Source organism: Rana temporaria, chromosome 10 (genome assembly GCF_905171775.1).
Source record: "Rana temporaria chromosome 10, aRanTem1.1, whole genome shotgun sequence".
Taxonomy (NCBI): domain Eukaryota; kingdom Metazoa; phylum Chordata; class Amphibia; order Anura; family Ranidae; genus Rana; species Rana temporaria.
This window is the reverse complement of record NC_053498.1, coordinates 95,409,552-95,432,347: the sequence shown is the minus strand read 5'-3', so window position 1 is coordinate 95,432,347 and position 22,796 is coordinate 95,409,552. Positions and strand designations below refer to the sequence as shown.

The 22,796-nt window shown below is 42.3% G+C and overlaps 1 protein-coding gene across 7 annotated transcripts in view; it reads right to left on the bottom strand.

Annotated features, from left to right (window-relative positions):
• Positions 1–22,796, bottom strand: part of LOC120915333 (circularly permutated Ras protein 1-like) — a 114,739-nt gene that overhangs the window by 39,872 nt on the left and 52,071 nt on the right. For 2 of the 7 annotated variants that reach the window (XM_040325738.1, XM_040325741.1), the window contains 10 exons: positions 19,225–19,365; positions 17,678–17,755; positions 17,067–17,213; positions 15,114–15,260; positions 14,429–14,497; positions 13,108–13,212; positions 9,823–9,972; positions 9,161–9,238; positions 7,460–7,548; positions 2,907–3,086 (listed from right to left, as the gene is read on the bottom strand). In XM_040325738.1, coding sequence (XP_040181672.1) covers positions 2,907–3,086; positions 7,460–7,548; positions 9,161–9,238; positions 9,823–9,972; positions 13,108–13,212; positions 14,429–14,497; positions 15,114–15,260; positions 17,067–17,213; positions 17,678–17,755; positions 19,225–19,365 — 1,184 coding nt within the window. The remainder of the gene's footprint in view (positions 1–2,906; positions 3,087–7,459; positions 7,549–9,160; positions 9,239–9,822; positions 9,973–13,107; positions 13,213–14,428; positions 14,498–15,113; positions 15,261–17,066; positions 17,214–17,677; positions 17,756–19,224; positions 19,366–22,796) is intronic. The other 5 variants (XM_040325739.1, XM_040325744.1, XM_040325740.1 and 2 more) reach the window with 5 other exon arrangements.

Below are 22,796 nucleotides of genomic sequence, written 5' to 3'. Positions count from 1 at the left end.
AAAGAGGCACCTTAATACTGCTTTTATTGTACTGGCTACTCCACTTGTTTCTTTCCATAAACCCAATATGCATGTTCTAGGGTCCATCTCCAAGTTGGTTTTATATATCATATTTATAACATCGAGTATTCCTAGCCAATACCTAAACAATTTCGGGCGCCTCCATAGCATGTGTATCATGTCCCCCGTATCCTGGCACCTAGTGCATCTCGCGTCTACTCTCCACCCAAAATTAAATAATCTTTTTGGTGTGTAATATGTCCTATGTATCATCTTCAAAAATTAGAACTTTTGTGCGGGCGAGACTGTTACCATATGTCCTCTCTCCAATATCTTCCTCCATTGTCCATCTGTTATGGTCCCCAGATCTTCCTCCCATTTCTCTCTGCTTTTAAGCTGTTCTGGACCCCCAATACTCCCCTCGCATATGTATGGATACATTTCAAAGATAAACCCCCTCATCTCACTACCGCCACCCAATTTTTGAGAGACAGGGGTCCTATCCCACATTGGTCCCACTCTGTCAAACTGGGCATTTAAAGCGTGTCTAATTTGAAGATATCTATAGAACGTATAATTGGGTACATCATATTCCTTTCTTAGAGCAGCAAACATTTTTAGGGTCCTTCCTTCATATAACTGAGCCAATCTAACTATCCCTTTTACTGCCCATTCCTTAATTTCCCCGACTGTCTAAAACTCCTGGAAGTTCCTGTTATTCCACAGGGGCACGTATTCTGTCACGCCTACCTGTCCTCCAAGTGATCTTACTGCCTTCCATACTTTGATAACCATCTTAACCGTAGGGGTTTTATTAATAAATGAATTGGCCTCCAACACCTCTACAACTGTTTTGTGGGGTGCCCCTAGGATCATTAAACCTCCATTTACATCTCCTCCTGGCTCTGTTCTTACTCCGATGTGCTGCAATTGTGCTGCCAGGAAATAGCAACGTGGATGTGGTATTGCCATTCCCCCCTACCTTATTGGCAGCTGCAGGGTTTGCAACCTGATTCTAGCTTGTCCTTCTTTCCATATTAGTTCTCTAAACAAAGTATCTATTTTCCTAAACCATTTTTTATGTATCCATATTGGTGCGTTATGCAACACATATAATAATTGTGGCATCCACAGCAGTTTAATCAAATTGCATCTCCCTGCAACTGACAACGGGAGTTACCGCCAGATTTGAATTCTATTTTTAAATTTAGTCAAGAGGGGAACTATATTATTCCCTATATATGTATTAAGATCACTTGTTATATCTATTCCTAGATATTTCATTGTCCCCACTATCCCCAGCTGTGGAATTTCTGCTAAGATCTGGCTCCTCATTGGGTCCACCGGCATTAATGCTGATTTCTCCCAATTTATGACCAGTCCTGAGATTCTTTCAAATTCTCTAAAGATGGTCATTGCCTGCTGAATGGAGTGATCCGTGTCACCGAGGAAGAGTAGAACATCGTCTGCATAGAGAGCAATTCTCTCTTCCCCAGTCGGTCTCATGAATCCCTCCATTTTTTTATCCATTCTTATTGCAGAGGCGAGTGGTTCCATTGCTAGGGCAAAAAGCAGGGGTGACAATGGATACCCCTGCCTTGTGCCCCTCTCTAACTGAACCCTTGCTGAATAGTCATTAATGACTCTAATTTATGCGCTGGGGCCGTTATACAATATTTTAATCCACCTAATAAATTTTGATCCAAACCCAAAAACTTCCAAAACGTGCCAGATATACCCCCATTCCAAGCTATCAAAAGCTTTAACCACGTCTAAGGACATTACTGCTCTTGTGCCACTGTTCTCTGTTGGCATTTGCAAATTAAGAAATAGATCATACTCGTTGATCTACCTGGAAGAAATCCAGTTTGATCCTGGTGTATGAGTCTTGCAACAATTTTATTTACCCTACCCGCTATTATTTTAGCCAAGATTTTAGCATCTGCGCAAAGAAGGGAAATAGGTCTATACGATGTAGTCTCTAGTGGGTTCTTCCCCTCCTTGTGCAGTACTATTATTGTAGCTTTAGTCATTGAGGTGGGCAACTTCTCCTCCTCCATCGCCCAGTTCAACACTTTAAATTAGTTCTGGGAGTAACACTTTCCCATAATATTTATAGGCCTCTACCGGAAGCCCAGTTCCAGGGGACTTCTGATTGGCCATCTCAGTGACTGCTAGCTGTACCTCTTCGAGAGTTATTGGGGCCTCCATTTGCTCTTTCTCTATCTCTGTGAGAGTTGGTAATTATAAATTCTCAAAGAAACCTTCCAATTCCTCCGCTCCCGCTACACCTTGTGACCTACATAACTTGTCATAATATTCTCTAAATGTGTCTGTAATCACTGACACCCATGTGGATATATCTCCATTACATGTTTTAATCGCGGGTACAGCGGAGGGAGAGGAATTAGTTCTTACTGCATTATGCAGGCTTAATCCATAGTGGATACGTTTGCTAATAATGGTAGCATACTTGCATTTATTTGGATAAATGCCCACCCTGGACTCTCAGACTGAAAGAAAGACAACTGCACTCACTGTCAACCAGAGTGAAGAACCCCAAGCATGCACCTCATCTTCCCAAAATACACCTCCCTCCAGCACTAAAAGTCTCACAACCAAAAATATCTCTTCAAGACTTACAAATAATCACATACACCAATCATTCCCAAAATGGACAAAATTTTCCTTAGAATATAGGAATATAGAGAGGAAAATGTCAAAGAGGGACCTCGAAAGCTCAGCTCATAGCCAGGCCCAGATGTCAGGGTAAGACCTGAAGTTGGGAAGACAATGCACTGGGCTAACATACAGCAGAAAAGACGCATCATAGAGTTAATTTTTGCCTATCGCCATTTTGAGTGCACCGATAGATCAACTGAATGACATGACTCTGTGTTACTTACCTCTATTGTTACACTCATACTCCCCGATATGTCAATGCAGAAAATCAGCATGTTGTCTTCATCCGTGGTGTACACATTGCCAGCCATCTCATGCAGGTAAAGCTGGTTATCGCCTGTACACTCAAGCTGTGTGTGTTCATTGATGGCGTTTTCTGTACTACAGAAATCACAGGTCCATGTCTAGAGAATAAAGTCAGGGAAATTACAGTAAAGCTGAGATTACCACTTTATATACAGTACAAGAGAAACAATTATCTGTAATATAAAAAAAAAATATTTTTGTACTTTTTTATTTTTTTTAAAGCTTCGCCTAAGGTTTATATCGTATAAAGCAGTAACTCAAAATAAAAAAGTAATCCTCATCATGAATTACATATCTGGGCTGTTTAAAAAAAAAATATTCTTATTTAATTCCCCGACCTGAAGTTTTCCTTTGAAAATCAACTCCGTAATTGGCATTCACTACCTATATTTTTCCTCACATGCTTTTGAGGAATCTAATGTGCCTAGTGGTAATTTTCACATGTGCAAAAGAAGGAAAATATGGACAGCCGCACTCCAAATACTTAAAAAGACGTGCCCTTTATTGGGTGAAGGAAAAATGCACTACAGGTATCAGCACACAGTGGGAAAAACAGCTGACACGTTTCGCATTGGATATCAATGCTTATTCATAGTTATGACTAAGCATTGATATCCAATGCGAAACGCGTCAGCTGTTTTTCCCACTGTGTGCTGATACCTGTAGTGCATTTTTCCTTCACCCAATAAAGGGCACGTCTTTTTAAGTATTTGGAGTGCGGCTGTCCATATTTTCCTTCTTTTGCACATCATGTGCATTGCCGGCACCCATTGGTTCCTGAGTGGACATTGATTATTCTAGTGTGCTCACCTGGAGCGGCAGCTTCGCTACCTGTCTGGTAATTTTCACATACTGTTTGGTGTAGGGACCACAAATATGTACTAAAATCTGTTACTCCCAACCTATCTCAACCCCTGGTTCAATGACCCATAGAAGCTGAGTGGGCTGCTACAGTAGTACTAGTGTCACCTGTGGTTCACATGCAACATGAGTATGCAAATGGAGTTGTATGTCCCAGTGGTGTATGTAGTTTTGATGCTGCCCTAGGCCTGACTAAACTCATGCACCCCCTAATTTAAATATGATCAACCCCTTCCTGTCAAGGCCACACCCCTCCCTGTTTAAGGCACGCCCCATCATCTGTAGACCATACCCCTTTCTCTTTAGGCTCCACATTTTCCTCTTAGAGCTCCACCTCGTCCTCTCTGTACATTAAAAGTGGGTACCAAGTTGTTTTGTAAACCATTTCAAATGTTGTAGCTATTATTTTAGAGATAATAATCGTCAAATAAAATAATGAAAAGTGTCAATTCAACCATTTTTACAAAGATCAATCATCCATGTCAAGTATACTATATGGATCACAGCTGCTCAAATTGGTTGAATTAGCACGTGGTCAGTCCACCTGAGCAGTAACACCACACTAAGGCTTTAGCCGCTGTTACTGGACATTCATACAAGACAGTACAACCATCAACACATCCTGTCCTTTATAGTACTTACGCCTTAGCACACACCATTCACTCCATACTTACATCTATCAATCCATCATGAAACTGACATGGAGAGGGATTAAAACACCTATCATGCTTTTACTGCTGTTTGTGTGGATTGTCATTAGGGTCGTCCTGGCCCATTTGTGACATGTGTAGTACACGAAAAGTCCACAACTGGTTAAAGTAGATCTAAGACCTACGTGGAGGACATTTAGAATGCTAAAGCACTTTGCGTCATGCTTTCAGCCACTTCCTGTCTACATGAACTCAAGTCCGCTGTACATCACTGTTCCAGCCCAGCTTCCTGAGCCAATGACAACAGGGGACCATGCCTGTGTAATGTTGCACAATCAATTGTAGTACCGAAAGGCAGGTGGTTTTAACTGAAGCAATAAAATTCTGTTCAGCTTCAAGCATATGACAAGTTTAGCTAAGTAGTCGGATGTAAACAGAAAACAATGCAGATGAGGCCCCCCGGGCTCTGGATGGAAGATACAGATGGGTCGCCCAATGTCTAGGTAAAACATACAGAAGGGGCGCACGGGCTCCGAGTGGAAAACTCAGACCTAGAAAGTTAAATTTCTCATGATCGCTCAGTTCTCCCCTCTACGGGGAGCAGAGAGCTGGGACTGGATCACTGGGCTGTGGAGGGGACAGAAAAGGCTGTCTCAGGCTCTCAGCGCATCGCTGAGAGGCTGAGCCAGGTGCTGATGCAGGGTTCTGGATGAATCCCGACCCTATGGTCCGGATCTTTTTAGAGTCCAGACTGGCTGAAAGATGTCAGGCAACAGCAGAATTCAGCCCGCTGATGGCTGAAAATGGGTCATAGGAGTGCTGGAGAGAAATGCACTCCTGCGAACTGCAGGATAAGTATAGCCAAAATAGCTTTAGCTATACTTCTCCTTTAATTAAGCTTAGAATATGAAATTTAGTTACTAGGTAAAGTTGAATTACCATGCTACCATTACCATGCTAACATTGTTACCATAAGGGGGCAGTGTAAGGCCCCTTTCACACGGGGGGGAACAGTAATAACAAAACAGTAAAGCAAGAAAACTGCTGGCAGAGCTTTCTTGCTGAGTAAACTGAGTGTGTGTACGAGGCTTTGAGGTTTCTCGTCAAGAAAACTGCCCAGTATATCGACGAGAAAAATAGAGAACCTGTTCTCTATTATCTCGTTGTGAGATTCTCGGCAGTGTTTTCCTGCTGAGAAACCCGAGCGTGTGTATACTTAACTCTCCATGGAAACCCACGCATGCTCGAAATGACTTTGACGCATGCGCGGTAGCTTCCAAGGCATAGGTAGGGTGAAGCAAGATGGCGGGGACGGCATCGAATGTGACGAGCGCATGCTTGTCGTAGTCGATGACGTCACCGCGTTTGTGCCATTTAAAAGAACGGCGGTTCTTTTGAACGGCGTGTGTGTACACTCGGCCGGCAAGAGAATGTTGCCAAGAATCTCATCATGAAAAACAATGGGGTAGATTCAGAGAGAATTTACGCCGGCGTATCCATAGATACGCCGCGTAAATTCAAATCTGCGCCGGCGTATCTACTTTCTGTATTCAGAAAGCTAGATATGCCGACATTAGCCTAAGATACGACTGGCATAAGTCTCTTACGCCGTCGTATCTTAGGGTGCATTCTCACGCTGGCCGCTAGGTGGCGCTCCCGTAGTTTTCAGCGTAGAGTATGCAAATTACCTGTGAAAAAACCCATGATTAAGTCACGTGTCTAGTGACGTAACGCGTGGGGGAGAAGCTACGAGCGGGACGGATCGCAGACCCGAATGAGGAGAGCTCATCAGAGACGCTGAGCGGCTAAATTTGAAGGATTGGTGCTAGGTTATCCTAAATGCTGTTTTAACTCGGCGGATTCGTGAGTGAGACCTAGTCTGAAATTTTTCTACTTATATTTGTTCATGCCATTTGCGCTATGAAGATTTTTTCTCTTGTTTCTTCTATGAGCTGTATCAGTGTGGAGGAAGTGCTGCACATATGAAACAGAAGTCTGCATAGTGTGATTAGATCAAACATCTCTCAATCATTACACAGGGTGTTGTGCACGGAAGAAACTCTGGTGTATTCACTGGACTAATTGCCTTTTTCCCTTTGTTTGTGGGTCTTGTATATATTGAATCACGTATACTTTGGGGTTTTCACATTATCTTAGTTAATACTCAGCGCAATATATTATACATAATTTATGCAAATTACCTACTTACGCCGATTCACAAACGTACGTGCGCCCGGCGGTAGTTTTTTTACGTCGTTTGCGTAAGTCGTTTTCGTCGTAACGTTGCTCCTGCTATTAGGAGGCGCAGCCAATGTTAAGTATGGACGTCGTTCCCGCTTCGAAATTTGAATTTTTTACGTCGTTTGCGTAAGTCATTCGCGAATAGGGCTGGACGTAATTTACGTTCACGTCGAAACCAATACGTCGTTGCGCCGTACTTGGGAGCAATGCACACTGGGATATGTACACGGACGGCGCGAAACGTCAATCACGTCAGGTCATCATATATTTACATAAAACACGCCCCCCTTCCACATTTGAATTACGCGCGCTTACGCTGGCCCCATTTACGCTACGCCGCCACAACTTACGGAGCAAGTGCTTTGTGAATACAGCACTTGCTCCTGTAAGTTACGGCGGCGTAGCATAAATACGATACGCTGCGCCGCCGTATCATTGCTCGCCCCTACCTGATTCTACCCCAATGTTTTTTTCCTGACGAGATTCTGGGCCGTGTGTACAGGGCTTTAGTGAGCATTGTCACCACAGAATAAGAAGCATTCTACTGGTAGGATTACCAGTTGGAAATAAAAAAATTATGAAATTAGGCAGACAAATGAAGTCACCACATCTGGTAAGCTGCAATATATTACACTTTGTTTTGTTTAAAAAAAATTTTTTAAAAAAACATAAAAAAATGTTTTGCTTTTCTGTAAAGAAATTGAAAACTGTTGTGTTACCTTGTTGTCTTCTACATGACTGAGCTCAGAGAATGCAGCAGAACACTTGCTGCACAACAATGGAAATCCTATGTCTAGTGTTTCTTTGCCTGAAATAACAAAATAAAAAGAATGTGACAGAACAAAGATCAGTGTCGGGCTGCAACAATAAAATATGGCTAGTATATAAAGTGTGCTGAGGAAGAAATGTATTATTATTTTTATACATGATATATAGCATCAACAGTTTGCACAGCACTTTACAAAAGGTAGGGAGGCAGTTACAATACAATTCAATAAAAGAGGGTTCTGCCCGTGAGAGTTTGCAATCAAAAAGGGAGGGTCAAGTGATACAAAAGGTTATAACTGTGGAACACAAGCTGATAGAGAAAGTAAAAGTACAGTGTATTATTTGGAAGAGAGATAAGCTTCCCTGAAAAGATGAGCTTTTAACCACTTGCCTATTGGGTACTTTCACCCCCTTCCTGGCCTGGCCAATTTTCAACACTGTCACACTTTTGCCGCGTACACACGCTTGAAATTTCCAACAACATTCGTGCGACCGTGTGTATGCAAGACAAGTTTGAGCCAACATCCGTTGAAAAAAAATCCACGGTTTTTGTTGTCGGAATGTCCGATCGTGTGTACAGGCAAAATGAATTGAATGACAATTGCGTGGTCATGCAACACTGTACCCATATTAAATTATTTATAATTTTTTCGAGACAGATAGAGCTTTCTTTTGGTGGTATTTACTCGCCAGTATTTATTAGTCTGAGCATGCATGTTTTTTTCTCCGTCTGAGTTTCACACAGACGATCTGAATTTCCGATTTTTTTCCATCAGAAAAAAATAAAACATGTTCTATTTCTAAACTCCGATGGAAAAAGGTCCGATGGGGCCCACACACGGTCGGAATATCCAATGAAAAAATTCCGTCTGACTTTTTTCATCGGAAATTCCGATCGTGTGTACAAGGCATAAATGTCCCTGTCACAGAAAAGCTGGTTATTGTCTTTCCTTTCCTCACACAGTGACAGCGCTGAGGAAAGGAAATGGCGATAACCGGCATTTGTTTACATGGGATCAGCTGTGATTGGACACAGCTGATCACATGGTAAAGAGCCAATATCATTGGCTTTTTACCCTCATCAGTGATGTGTTGTGTGCAAAGGACACGGCTCACTACCAATCGCCTCAGGGAGCGCCACAAGCGGCGTGACCGGGCATATGTCATGTGATGTCCACCCAAAAGGAGGAAAGTCCCACCTGGCCGTCAATCTGCTATAGGCCAAGCACAAACTACACCTAAAGGCACAGAGTAGGAGATATCCAGGGAGATTTGGGTAGGGATTTCCAGAGAACGGGAGAGGCTCTGGAGAAGTCCTGAAGGCAAGCATAGGAGGAGATGACAAGGCAGCAGGAGAAGCAAAGAGAAAGGTTTGGTTGATATTTTGAGACAGGGTTGGTGATGTAGCTTAGGGCAGAGTTGTGGATGGCGCTGTATATTGTTGTTAGTATTTTGGATTTCATTTGTTGGACAAAAGGAAGCCAGTGAAGGGATTGGGAGAGGGGCTTGCGGAAACTGAATGGTTGGTAAGGTGGAGGAGTCTGCTAGCAGTATTCATGATAGACTGAAGAGGAGTTATCCTGTGTAAAGATAGGCTGGCTAAAAGATGTTAAAAATGCTGTGTGTGTGGTCAGCATTACTTGTTCACTTACCTGGATCCTCTACCAACTTGCCAATTCTCAGATGTAGTATATTGCAGTTAGCTGGCAACCTTTGTTCTGGGGGAGGGACTACAAGAAATAACAATTAGTAACAATTGAAAGGTAAAACAACTGTAACACAATCATATTTCAAAATTATTTAAATCAGAACTCCAAAAATAAGCAAAAAGTTAAAACAATAACATAAAAATACATTAAATTTGGTGCTCTTCCCCATGGTTCTCCTTTTCCACCACAAAATCACCCTCAGCCTGATAGAGGAAGCAGAGTAAATGATGCTGGCTGAGTCCAGACTGTCCTGGACTTGCCCAGGTCTGCAATTGGGCAGTAAAAGCAGGGGCAGTTCTGTGATAAGCTCATCTTTCTGTCACTCTCCTTTCCCCTCCTATCAGCATACTCCATGTCACCATATGAAATGATTGGCTCCTGCCTAATTTTACAAACACATTTTTACACATTTTTGAGTATGTTCATCATTCATTTTCAGTGATATAGTGTACCTCCTGTATTCAAATGAACATATTGTGGATTTTTTTACATTTTCACGCAGATCAATCCAAAGGCACAGTAGCCTATTGGCAGAAGATAGACAGGTTATACTATATGTCAGACAACACAAGTATTCCATTGAGCAATGGGAGGTCTGACCATACCAGGTGAAGGAGGTGAAGGAGTCAATGGACGGGTTGGAGTTCGAGGTGGCGTCTTCTGCATCTCCAGATCCACAGGCACTGCCGGGAGCACATCCAGATAGAAATTGCTATAAACTGACTTGTCAGAGGCTATAGAAACCAGAGGTATAACTGAGGAGAAAAAGATATTAAAAGAATCACTCAAAACATAGGGTGTTATTTATGAATACATAATTAATAACACAACATTTTTACAAAAGGGACAAAGGATATTTATTTATGCAGAGCTTAAAGGGTCACTAAAGGAAAACATTTTTTTTGCTGAAATGACTGTTTATTGGGTATAGAGACATAAAAGTTAACTGATTCCTTTTAAAAATGATTAAAAACTGAATTTGATCTATCATATATAATCCTCTAGTTTCACTTTCGGTTTTAAAGGTACATACATGAAGTTCCGGGTAAGAGGTGAGTCGGGAAGACTCACAGAACAAAAACAAACAAATCCAGGGCAGTGTTTTGTTTTTAAAATGAATCTGATTGGTTCTGAGGAGTTTTAGACACACAGTAATGACAGCTTAGACCACCGTGAAAATCTCCCAGTACCATGGTTATAAGGAAAAAGGCAACCAGGAAGTGTGGAGATCACAGCAGAATTACAGCTACTTCAAAGCAAAAACGAACAATGAGGACATGAAACCAGTACTGCAGTAAGGTAAAGGAAGCTATTTAGCTAAAAAAAATGTTTTCCTTTAGTGACCCTTTAAAGCGGGGGTTCACCCCAAAAAAATAAAAAATTAACATTACATTCAGCCGAGTTGTCAGAATGACATTAGGCTGTTTTTTTTTTATTTCATTGCCGTACATAGCGTATTTTCACCGCGGCTTCCGGGTATGTAATCTGCGGGACTGGGCGTTCCTAATTGATTGACATCCTTCCGACCGGCGCATACAGCGCGTCACAAATTGCCGAAAGTAGCCGAACGTCGGTGCGCAGGCGCCGTATAGAGCCGACTCGCAGTCCGGCTTCTTTCGGCAACTCGTGACGCGCTGTATGCGCCGGTCGGAAGGATGTCAATCAATTAGGACGCCCAGTAATAGAGAAAGAAAACCGCTGCTCCAGACAAATGCACTTCAGCGGTGAGTATGGTTCAAAACCCGATGGGTGCAGGCAATGCACAAAGCATCAATAAGAGGGAGGAGATGATGGACTGCCGCACTCCAATAAAGTGTAAAAAATGGTGCCTTTTATTCCAGTAAAATGAAAACTACAACAGCAAAAAAAACTGCTAACAGTGGGGTAACAGAGCTGACGCGGTTCACATCGATGACCGATGCTTACGGTATGTACGGCAATGAAATAAAAAAAAACAGCCTAATTCTGACAACTCGGCTGAATGTAATGTTAAAATGTTTTTTTTGGGTGAACCCCCGCTTTAATAAAAATATATACCTAAAAGGAAAAGGAACTAAACATAAAGTTTACTAATTCTTTCTTCCACCAGCCCCCCAGAATAACTCATCCTATCCTGTGGCAGATGTATACTTATCTGTGTCTATTCCACAGCCTTGGCAAGGTTCACAGTGGTGACCATAACCTTTACACTGGCCACAACTGTGCTGCTGATCTCCTGAGTTGGAAGACAGACCCATAAAAGTTTATTAGGATGAACTGCAGAAAGATTTCAGCCTCAGGATATGAAGATTAAGGTAGGCAAACTGTAGGGTACAGGTAGGTATATAAAAATGGGATGGGGTAGGATAGGTTACTTTAGGGCGCTGGTGCCCAACACGTGGCCCACATGCCCTCCATATGAAGCCCGTAGGCTATTGGACACCAGTCAGAAAGCAGTGGCGGCAGTGTTCCAGCACCCAGCACTGAAAGAGAGAGGGACTGTACAGTGGATGGAGTTATCTTTGTCCACAGTACAAGTAAAGGGCTAGAGAGAGAACGTCATGGGTATGTGATCAACAATGGGGTGGGGGTTACTTTCACTGCCATGCCTCCCTTGGGCTGATTTACTTCCGGCCACCTTTCTTGCCCTCCTAGTCTGTGCCCATGGTCTGTTAACATTCCCGTAAGTAATTTGGGGAATAGTTACTACTCTAATTCTACCCCCTGCTCCCTAACGATAACTAGTATGCATATTCCTACCTTATATCATATTATATTATATTGTTTTTAATATCTACAGACTTCTACCTCATACCCTGCTCCTGAAGAGTGGCATTAGCCACGAAACGCGTTGAGCCAATAGATGCCCCCTTAATACTTGTTGCTACTTTACTATCTACCAGTCTATACATGGATTCTATATTTCCTCATCATTTAATCATGGCTATAACTACTACGGAGGAGCTACTTGATGCCCCCTGTATATTTGCTGCTATTGTATTATTTATTATTGTATATATATATTAATTATATCTATGTATCATGTAATCATGGTTTACAATTATTATGGAGATATTTCTATCAATTGATTTTGCACAATGTCTATACCCTTGACCAATTATATATTACTACGAGCCATTAGATGCCCTATTGGTCAAAATATATGACAAGTTATTATCAATGTTTTCTCTTCCATACCAGTGGACTGTACCTACGTATCCAATTTTATTTCTATACCATGGAGATACGCTCTAATGAATTGGCCTCCTGTACTATTTTTCAGTATGAACCAATTAGAACTATCTTGATCATTGTTACCATGAACTGCTGGAACTTATGCAATGTCCTTTGATTATTGTACCAGGTTTATTATGCTATTATTGTATCTGTTTTATTTCTATTTTTACGCTATTAAATAACTGACTGCCTATTGTTGTCATGCAATGCTTTCATGTTATGCGCTTGGTTCTACTGATCCTTTTACTTGCCCTTTTTCAACTGTTATTGCCAAATCTCCTGGGGTGCATGCCTCAAATAAAGTCCCACCCTCTTCTCTCCTTCACTGCCATGCCACCAATACAGGGAGAGGGGGGAGCACTTTTACTACCACAAATGTGGGGGATTAACTTTTACTGCCATGTTTACCAATACAAAGAGGAAGAGGGTTAGCTATTATTGCCATGAGCACCAGAAAGGATAAGTATGCTTGTATACGTATTTGTTTAAAGTGTACTCATCCTTTAGTTAAGAGGAAAGAAGCAGCCACATAGGAGGAGATTATAACACTGTAAAGGAGAATAAATGGAATGCAACACTGGGGAAGAAGGATGTAGCGAGGAAGGTTGTTTATATTTAGGAATATAAATTGCATTCAATATCTTAACATGAAAAATGGCATAGGATGACTATACCAGGAGCCCGATGCCCTGTTGGCTTCCAGTCTTGAGTAGAGTTTCCCAGGTCTGTGGACTCTGCGGATGGAACATCCATGTATAGGTGGGAATCTTGATGTGTTTCTGAAAATGAGAGAGCATGCACTAAGACTCAGCAGATAAGGATTGGTGTTGTAATGGATGATTTTCTTGCAACTAATGGCTCCACAGTTTGACTGCGATTGTTGAAGAGTAGAACGGGGCTGTTTTTAAAGTGGATGTCCACACAAAAATGGAACCTCCACTTTTCGGAACCCTCCCCCCTCCAGTGTCACATTTGGCACCTTTCAGGGGGGTGCAGATACCTGTATAATACAGGTATTTGCACCCACTTCCGGGCATAGACCCCCCACAGAATCTGCGGGGGTTCACGTCACATCCCATTGTCCCCCACTGTCTTCTGGGAGACAGAAGACAGGAGGGACCATTTCGATAGCGCAGCGCGACTCGCGAATGCGCAGTGGGGAACTGGGAAGTGAAACTGCAAGGCTTTAATTCCTGATTCCCTTAGCAAAGATGGCGGCGGCAGCATCCGAGGACCGAGGCACAAATCGGCCTCGGGTGCCGTCATCGCAGGCTCGCTGAACAGGTAAGTGCCCATATTTTAAAAGTCAGCAGCTGCAGTATTTGTAGCTGCTGACTTTAAAAAAAAATTTTTTTTAGCGGATCTCCGCTTTAAGCCCAGGAAGGATTTGGCCTCTGTATGGTAAAACTGATATTACAACACCTGCAGGTGAAATTGTAGCGTGACCATGAAATATGAAAGCCATTGTAATTCAGTGGCCATTCTTCAAACTATGAAACACAATAAACAATATTTATTTATTAGTACCCAGAGAAAATCCATGCAAGCACAGGGAGAACATGCACGCAGGTGGTGTCGTGTTTGGGATTTAGTGCTGCCAGGAAGAAGTGGGGATTTTACCCTGTCAAGCCCCAAGCAGAACAAAAAAATTGTGTAAATCTCCTTTAAAGTGTTACTAAATCCAGGACTGGTTGGCCCTATGCTGATCACATGCACCCTCCCAAAATGTTTAAAAAATAAAAGCTCTCTAGTAATACACACTAAACTGAGCATGTGCAGAGTGCCTCCAAGGCTTTGTTCTATCAGATGGATTGGGGACAGTAAAAAAAAGGGGGATCAGAGAAGACAGCATCAAACTGCGTTTTTACACAATGCAGAGCATTAACCCCTTAGGTTCCACAGTTAGTATAACAAGCATGCTTTACTTCATATAGAGACTGATTTTACTGTTTGGGTTTAGTAACATTTTAAACACTACAATATTTTTTTGCTTACCATTAGGTTTCACACATGGACTGGGAACGTATTCATAAGCATAGTCGTAATCTGCAGATTTGGTAAAGCCTGCATTCAAACAAAACAGCAAATTTAAGATGTACTGTTCACCAGGGGTAGACATAACATTTGTGCAGACTGTGCAGCTGCACAAGGGCGCTTTGTAGGTACGGCAAAGTAAAGACATTTGCTGTGTATTGATTAACAGCTCTATAGAACTGAGTCATGACTAGGCAAGGTAATACTGCATCAGGTAGGTGTAAGGTCACCTCTCGTTGTCACATAGACCTGAGTCTACACATGAGTAACATTACATAAGTAATGTTGGGCAAACACAGAGCAAATTTTGGCCAGTTCCTACTGAACCCACCGAAATTCCAGCTGTGGGTGGCCCTCCCGCCCAATATCTTTCCATCTAAAAATTAAAGAGCTGAGTGTAAAATTGCCAGCAGACTAGCAGTGGCATCCAATTTGATGCAGCCACTGTTTGGGTATTCTGATAGCCGTTGATGCCAGCTGTCAGAATACAAAAGCTGATAGGGAAGATTCCTCCATCTGTTTAACATGTCTGAGGGAACACAGTGTATAGCTAGCTTAAATGATACATTGGCATTAGTAAACAGATAGTAGCTAAGAGCAGTAAACGAAGACCAGGAGAACATTGGTAGTAGAGCACTCTCTTTACCAGATCGATATTCCGATGGCTTACTTTTTCTTAATGGAATTGGTGGAGGATTCTGCTGCATCATATTAAAAGCAGTGGGTGCTGGTCCATTTTCGAATCCCTTAGAAGTCGGAAGCAGGGAGCTAAATGCTGATGGTGTACAAATGTCTGGAATAAAAGACAGGAGAAACAAGATGATCGTTGGGTTGTTTTACTAAAGGCAAACAGGTTATTATTCACTTTGCAAGGGAATTTTGCCCAGAGCTTAGTGCATGTGGTGAAATTTCACTTTGCAAAAAATACCCAATCGCATGCAAGGAACATAAAAAAAAAAAAAAGAAGAGAACAAGAGAGGCCCTATTGTACACATGTTTCAGGTTTAGCGTCTTGTGTTGTTACTCCACATGGTGCATTTTATAGGGCTCCATTCACAGAACCAGATTGCATGCAGTATTTAGGTGATTTCTCCAATGACGGATGCAATCCTAAATGTCACTTCATTATTGCCTCATGCAGTATTTACTACATACTTGGAAAATACCTTGTAAAAAAACAGGAGTGGAGGAAAGAAATTCCTTCCTGATCCCCCAGGAGGCAATGGAGTATTCCTTGGATTAACAATCCCTGGTGTTAAGACCTATCAATTTTAATACCTAGTTAATTTTTGTGTATTTGGGAAAGTAAACAGATTTTTTAAAACAATCTACTGAGCTGGCCAAAACTAGTTCTTGAGGGAGCCTATTCCACATTTTCACAGCCCTTACTGTAAATAAGCCTTACAGTATTTGGAGGTTAAATCTCTTTTCCTTCAGACATCAAGAGTTCCCTTCTCTTGCAGGAGCTGCGGTGGCTCAACGCGATTGTCACTGCGCTGACAAGCCATTCACCTTTGCAGTTAGGGGTTTGGATGCCGGTCTCGTCTACATGTGAATTGAGTTTGGTGGTCTCAGCCCGGCTCCCGGTAGGTGTGCTATGCGAGGTAAGCCTGCGCTTAGTACGCCCACCCCCCTCCCACAAAAACCTACACACGCACTCGAAATTGGGTTAACATGCACACACTTTGACCACGCGGTCTCTAAAAGAGAGGCGAAGGACTAACGGGGCTGGTTGAGCGGGCTAATCCTCTCACTCCCTTATAGGGAGTCCCTCTGCCCCGTTGGGCTTCAAAGCGGAGCAGGTAGGGCGGGCTGTGTGGGAGGACCCCCTCACACACCCGCCATTGCCACCCGGGGCATGGAGAAAGGTGGCAGATTGCCTCTGGGGGAGGCCTGCCTACTCCCAACTCCTGCAGTCCGGCTCCTCTCTCGAGTACACGCACAAAATACACTTTAAAAAAAAAAAAAAAGAGTTCCCTCTTGTCCTCTGTAATGACCTGGACACGAATAATGCTACACCAAGTTCACTATTGCATACTATCTGATCTCTGATTACGAGAAAAGATGATTAACATGGTTCTTATATCTAAATGATTTAAAGCCTAATTATTTGATTTAGCATAGGGCAGAAAAAGATTAGAGCTTAATTTGGGTTTTTCTAGCATCTGTGTCTCTATTAAGGGGAGATTACCCTTCACTTCCTGTCAGGACAGGAAGTAATAGGAAATCTCTTCATTGGGAACCAGATAAAAACAATAACACATTTATGGAGGGGGGGGGGGGGATAGAACTGACAATGTTTCTCTTCCTGTTCAGGCGACTACTGTATTTCCCATTTCTTGTTCCAGGTGTAACAGAGAAAGGAAGTCAGAGAACAAAACCTTTAAAGAATTTCTACCAATAACGAACAGTTCAAACTTCACGTTGACTTCAATTACTGTGTGTATCTACTAAATCTGTTACAGAAAGCCCCCAAATCAACCAGGAATCCCCAAAATGTGTTTAGAGGGAGGACAGCAAGGGCAGCCTTCATATTACGAGTTCCACTAGGGCTTTTCAGAGATCTTAGAAAACCAAACCCTAAACAGAGTCACCATACCAGTATGATTTACGGAAGGCTTCTTCTTGCGTTCTGGAATAGGAGGCGGTGGCTTACGCCCTGGTATTGGGGATGGCGGTAACTGAAGACCCTGGTATACATTTGCTTCCGGAGACAGTCTATTATTTGTTAGGTCCGATGGCAGCTCTAAAGGGGAACACAAAGCCAGATAAAAATAGAGCCTAGCTACCCTTGTCATCTGCAAACACTTCTACTCCCATTAACACTGGGCCCATACTCAACCCTGGGCCCATACTCAACCCTGGGCCCATACTCAACCCTGGGCCCATACTCAACCCTGGGCCCATACTCAACCCTGGGCCCATACTCAACCCTGGGCCCATACTCAACCCTGGACCCATACTCAACCCTGGACCCATACTCAAACCTGGACCCATACTCAAACCTGGACCCATACTCAAACCTGGACCCATACTCAAACCTGGACCCATACCACTGTGATGTACAGTAGCAGTGCTCCAAATACTTTGGTAATAAGCAGTAGCTCTCAATCTTTTTTTTTTTTTAAATACAGCAATTGCTATGTATAACTATAGTCATTGAGATTGTCAATGATGATAGATGTGAACTTACTTTACTTTAAAACTTACCATTAGTCTTTCCAGTTGATGCAGAATCTGCCTTACAACCAAAGTTGTCATACAGAGACAGATCAGGCTCATGGACACCTATAATAAATTAACAAATGGTACCTGATATTTATTATCGCATTAGTGTAATTCATAAAATATTGTGTAAAAAAATTGTGGAAAGTCATTGATTAAGGAATAAATAAAAAATAAAAAAAATCAATGAGTGCACTATTGCCTAGAAGAGGTCATTTGAAATGATAGTAGCAAAAGGGGCTCTGCGGTCCGCTGCGGTCCACAAGCGCCTCAGTCCTCTCCTCTGTATTACCATCTGAGCCACAGTGTGTTTAAAGCTGGCGGACGGCTTTTTATGGGTTCCTGAGTGACACAGCCTGTTGAACCAGTGAGCAAGGAGATGCACCGCTGCAGGATTTTCCTCATGTTGATCGTTTTTTAACCTCAATGTGAGTGTTTTTATCTATTGTACCATAAAGTTTCTACAGTTCATACTTAGAAGGCGCCTTTTTATACCCTTTTTCTAAAATATCTCATAAGCAACTATTTATGAAGAATCTGGGCTGCAGGTAACCAGGGATTTGTACAGTAGCGGTACATTGACTATACAAATACCATTCGTTTTTTCTTGCTCAGTTTCTTCATAGTTTTTAAGGCTCTTTAGTTTCAAGAAGCAAACTGCACCCATTGGATTGAGGTACCTTTGCATCTGTGGAGCAGGAGGATGCATCAGGCTCCATCAGGGGAAGGGGGCAAAAATAACCATTGTTTCCCTGTCCTAAGCAGTTTTATGCAGACAATTCTTTGTGTATCGGCAACATCTGTTCCGTGCGAAAGACTGTTCAGTTCTTCAGGGTATATTGTCAATAAAATGCGATCATGTCTGCTTTCAGAAAATGTAAACACTCAGGTATGTCTGTGTGACTGGCTAAAGTGATGCCTATTTGCCTACTATAAAGTGACTGACAGTCAATATACTAGATACATTTTATAATTAAAGTTAAACTAACTTTCTACGTTTTTCTTAAAGTTTAATGAGAAAAAATTACTTACGTCAGTGCTACAGTTTGAATTTAAAACGTATTTGTGTGAACTGTGAAGTTAAGTCATGGATTGTGGAAACTAACTAGTGACGGGTGATTGTATATAGTGTATACCACATTTACCACTGACTAATGCAGAGTTGCAATGCAAGGAGATCAGCTAAAAGTAGTTGGCTCTGTGCGTTATAATTAATCGAAATTAGTCGATTAATCAATTAAAAAATAAATCGATTAATCAAACACGAAAATTTTAATCAGTAACAGCCCTACAAAAATTGTACATTTTACCGTAAATACAGCCCTATTTTTCAACTAAAGCAAGATAAGATAATTGTTGTTACAAACCTTCACCTAAAAAGTGGAAACTGCCTAGTTGCTTTGGGAAATGCTGACACTTTTCCTTACATTATGTTAAGAAGAGGTTGATAATTCTGTATTTTCCCGTCTCAGAGCAGACAGTAAATGCAGCAGTGAATCTCTACTGTATATATACAGAAGATAATTCCATACCTGGATTTTGGAAGAATGATGGCTTCTTCTTGCGATCTGGAACAGGAGGTAGTGTGTTCCATTGCTCTCCAGTATTAACGGATCCTGGCTGAAAATTTAGGTGGACATTGGAATCTGGAGACGGCCCAGTCTGTGATAAGCCTTGTGGGTGTTTAAAAAAAAAAAAAATACAGAAGAGAAAAATGCAATAAGCATAATAAACAGTTTACTATCAACATTTTGGCAGATAGAACCTGATTTACATTATATTACCAGTCAGAGTGGTTGATTTTTTAAAAAAACAGGCATTCAGTGTCAATTTCATCAATGAAAATATTTTTCGGTGATGAAATTAACACTGGTACTGGAGATTTTAGTTGACTTAAATACGACTAAAACAAATGCAATTCAGATGACTAAAATATGACCAAAACTAAAAACTAAAATGGCATTTTAGTCAAAAGACTATGACTAAAACTAAATTGAAATTTGACGTCAAAATTAATACTGTACTACTACATAAGCTGCTATATATATATATATATATATATATATATATATATATATATATATATATATATATATATATATATATGTAGCACTTACCCCCGAAGGAGCTGCTGGTAATTGATTGGGCCTGTACTCTGCTTTTCTACCCCAAATAATTTGTCTCAACCCGCTTGACACAGCTGTGTAACAGTGTGGATGTGAAACCTTCACTAAACGGAACAACCCCACATAACAGTGTGTATATAGTGTACCTTTATCGCTATCTGGGCATCCGTTGTTCCACCTGTTAGAATAATGAACAAGCCTCACACCAATTGTGATCAACCAAAATGTAAGTTTACTGGAACTAGTATAAAGACAGTAGTTATAATAACTGCATCAACATACAACTTACTATAATAGTGCAATGAGTGTACACAAATTATTAACACTTAAAGGTCCCTTGAGCCTCTACTGTGGCGCGTCTCCAAGTGGGACTAGTGCGCAGAGTGACAATGCCTTGACACTGGTCACCTTCCCACTTCCAGTACGGCCGCACCAAACATACCAATGCAAGGATATCAACACAGCACAATACAGTTTCTCAAGAGCTTCCCCTGAGGTATAAGGCAGCCTTTTGTCTTACTGTATCCACAGCACAAACCCTCCCAATGAGAAGTGTAGTCTCTGGTCTTCTTTTTTTTCGGCTAGCGATTATACTGCAGTGTTTGTAATCCAATGGTTTAACAAGTAATGAAGTAACATAACTGAAGAGTGATAACAATTCCTGCTATACAACACACTTGTAGATGCCTTTGGTGTAGGTATAACTTAATCATCAGTCAGCCCTCAATGAAGCATAGGCTTTTAAACCTGATTGAACTCAGTCTATTTGAATGAGACCTCCCCGTAGGACTACAGGTCCCAGCAACACTGTGAAATGAGTCTAAGTGTGTTACGGGTGTTAAATAACTTCTGGGCGACAGCCCTCTCACCACACCAGGTCTGGAAAGTTGTGAACCTCCGCTCCGGCTGTCTCAGTCCTGCTGCCAGTCAGCACTGTCACACTGCTCCGCTCCGCAAGCAAACCGGACATCCACTTTGCTCCTTCAAGGGTCCTGGGTCCTCAGACCCGATCACACTGCCTCTCCAGCACACCGTGGTAAGGCAGAGTCAATGGATGTTGTTCTGCTCTGCACGATGTAGGCCCTCTTCTGAACACTCCTTCACAGATCCTTGCAGGCAGACCATGCATCCAGCAGAGACAGAAAATGGCTGCACTCTGCCTTTTATTACCCACCCAGCATGCAGTTCAGCCATTTAGTGTTCATGGGTAAGTGAGTGAGCATTATGGGTAAGTGAGTATCTTCACAGTCAATAAACATTTTCTGCTCTGCCTGTGTAAGTTAATATATCTCTCTCACATTGGCATTTGGCTCCCTCTAGTGGTATGCAATCTTTAGCATTACATGACAAAAATACCAGTGCTACATACTCCCCCTGCTTTAAGTCTTTGGTCCCCAAAGATATTCAAACGCTTAGCTCTATTACACATTTTTGCCTCTAGGCGATTGCACAATACTGACAGAGGAGCCTCCCACCAGTTCTCATGTGATGGGAGACTGTTCTGTGCACTCACAGCTGACACTGTAGTGTCTGGTACAGATGTGTCAAGGGGTGGGTTGGGGTTCTCTCTTTCTGAATTGACAGTAGAGAGACCAGGCATTTCAGAATTTCTTTTGGCAGTAAACCGAGTCTGGTTGGAGCATTCACCCAGCACATCATAAGTTAATCTTTTGGGTGCATGAATCTCTCTTTTAACTCTTTGTCTCTTGGGTGTAGGCACTATCTTCGAGCAGGTACTATCCTCTCCCACTTCAGACTCTTGTACTTCAATGTCATTAAAGATCGAGTGATCCTCAGAATGTCCATTTTGTGGCACAAATTCTGGGGCTTCTGGTCTAAGAATTCCATTGTCCGTTCTTCTTCTGTGGGGTGAACAGTTTGCATCAACTCCTGGCATTTCAGGTGACCACAACCAGCTTATCTCCATCTCCTCCTCCTCACTACCTTCTGTGGCAAGGGATCCAGATTGAGACCTAGTTACAGGTCGAGGTACAGCAGTAGACGTGGACGGTAGTTCCTGTCGTGAAGTTATTCGGACTGCTTCTGTTAGAGGTAGGAGGTGATTCCGGTGCCACATTTTTAATGGTCCTGTACTCCCTTCCGGTTTGATCTGATATACCGGCAGTCCTGGGAGTCGTTTGCATACAATGTACGGCTGTGACTTCCAGCGATCAGCCAGCTTGTGTTTCCCTGGTATGCCCAGGTTTCTCAACAAGACTCGGTCACCAGGTTGTAGATCTTGAATCCGTACCTTGAGGTCAAAGCTCCTCTTGTTTCTACTTCCTCTTGTGTCCGATGTGGCTTGGGCTTTTTCATATGCGGCCTTCAAACTTCTCCGCAATCTGTCTACATACCCTCGGTGAGAAGTCTCTGAGGTGTGGTCCAGAGAAGTGCCAAAAGCCAAATCCACCGGTAGTCTGGCTTCTCGTCCAAACATCAGACGATAAGGCGAATACCCTGTAGCATCACTTACGGTGCTATTGTAGGCATGTACCATGGCTGTGATGTGTTTACTCCACTGTTGTTTTTGTTCAGAGGCCAGAGTCCCCAACATGTTGAGAAGGGTTCGGTTAAACCTCTCTGGTTGCGTGTCCCCTTGTGGATGGTAGGGAGTAGTCCTGGATTTTTTTATGCCTAGTAGATCCAACAGTCGTCTAATAAGGGTACTCTCGAAGTCTCTTCCCTGATCTGAGTGGATCCGTTGAGGCAAGCCATAGTGAATGAAGAATTTTTCCACTAATGTCTTCGCCACTGTAGATGCCTGCTGATCCCTGGTGGGAAATGCCTGAGCGTATCGGGTGAAGTGATCAGTGACTACCAGGATGTTTCCTTGCCCACTTAGGTCAGATTCCAAACATAGGAAATCTATGCATACTAGATCCATTGGCCCTTGACTCTCTAAATGGCCCATTGGGGCGGCTCTCTGGGGTAAGGTCTTCCTTTGTATGCACCTGAGACAGGAATGACAGTAGCTCTCC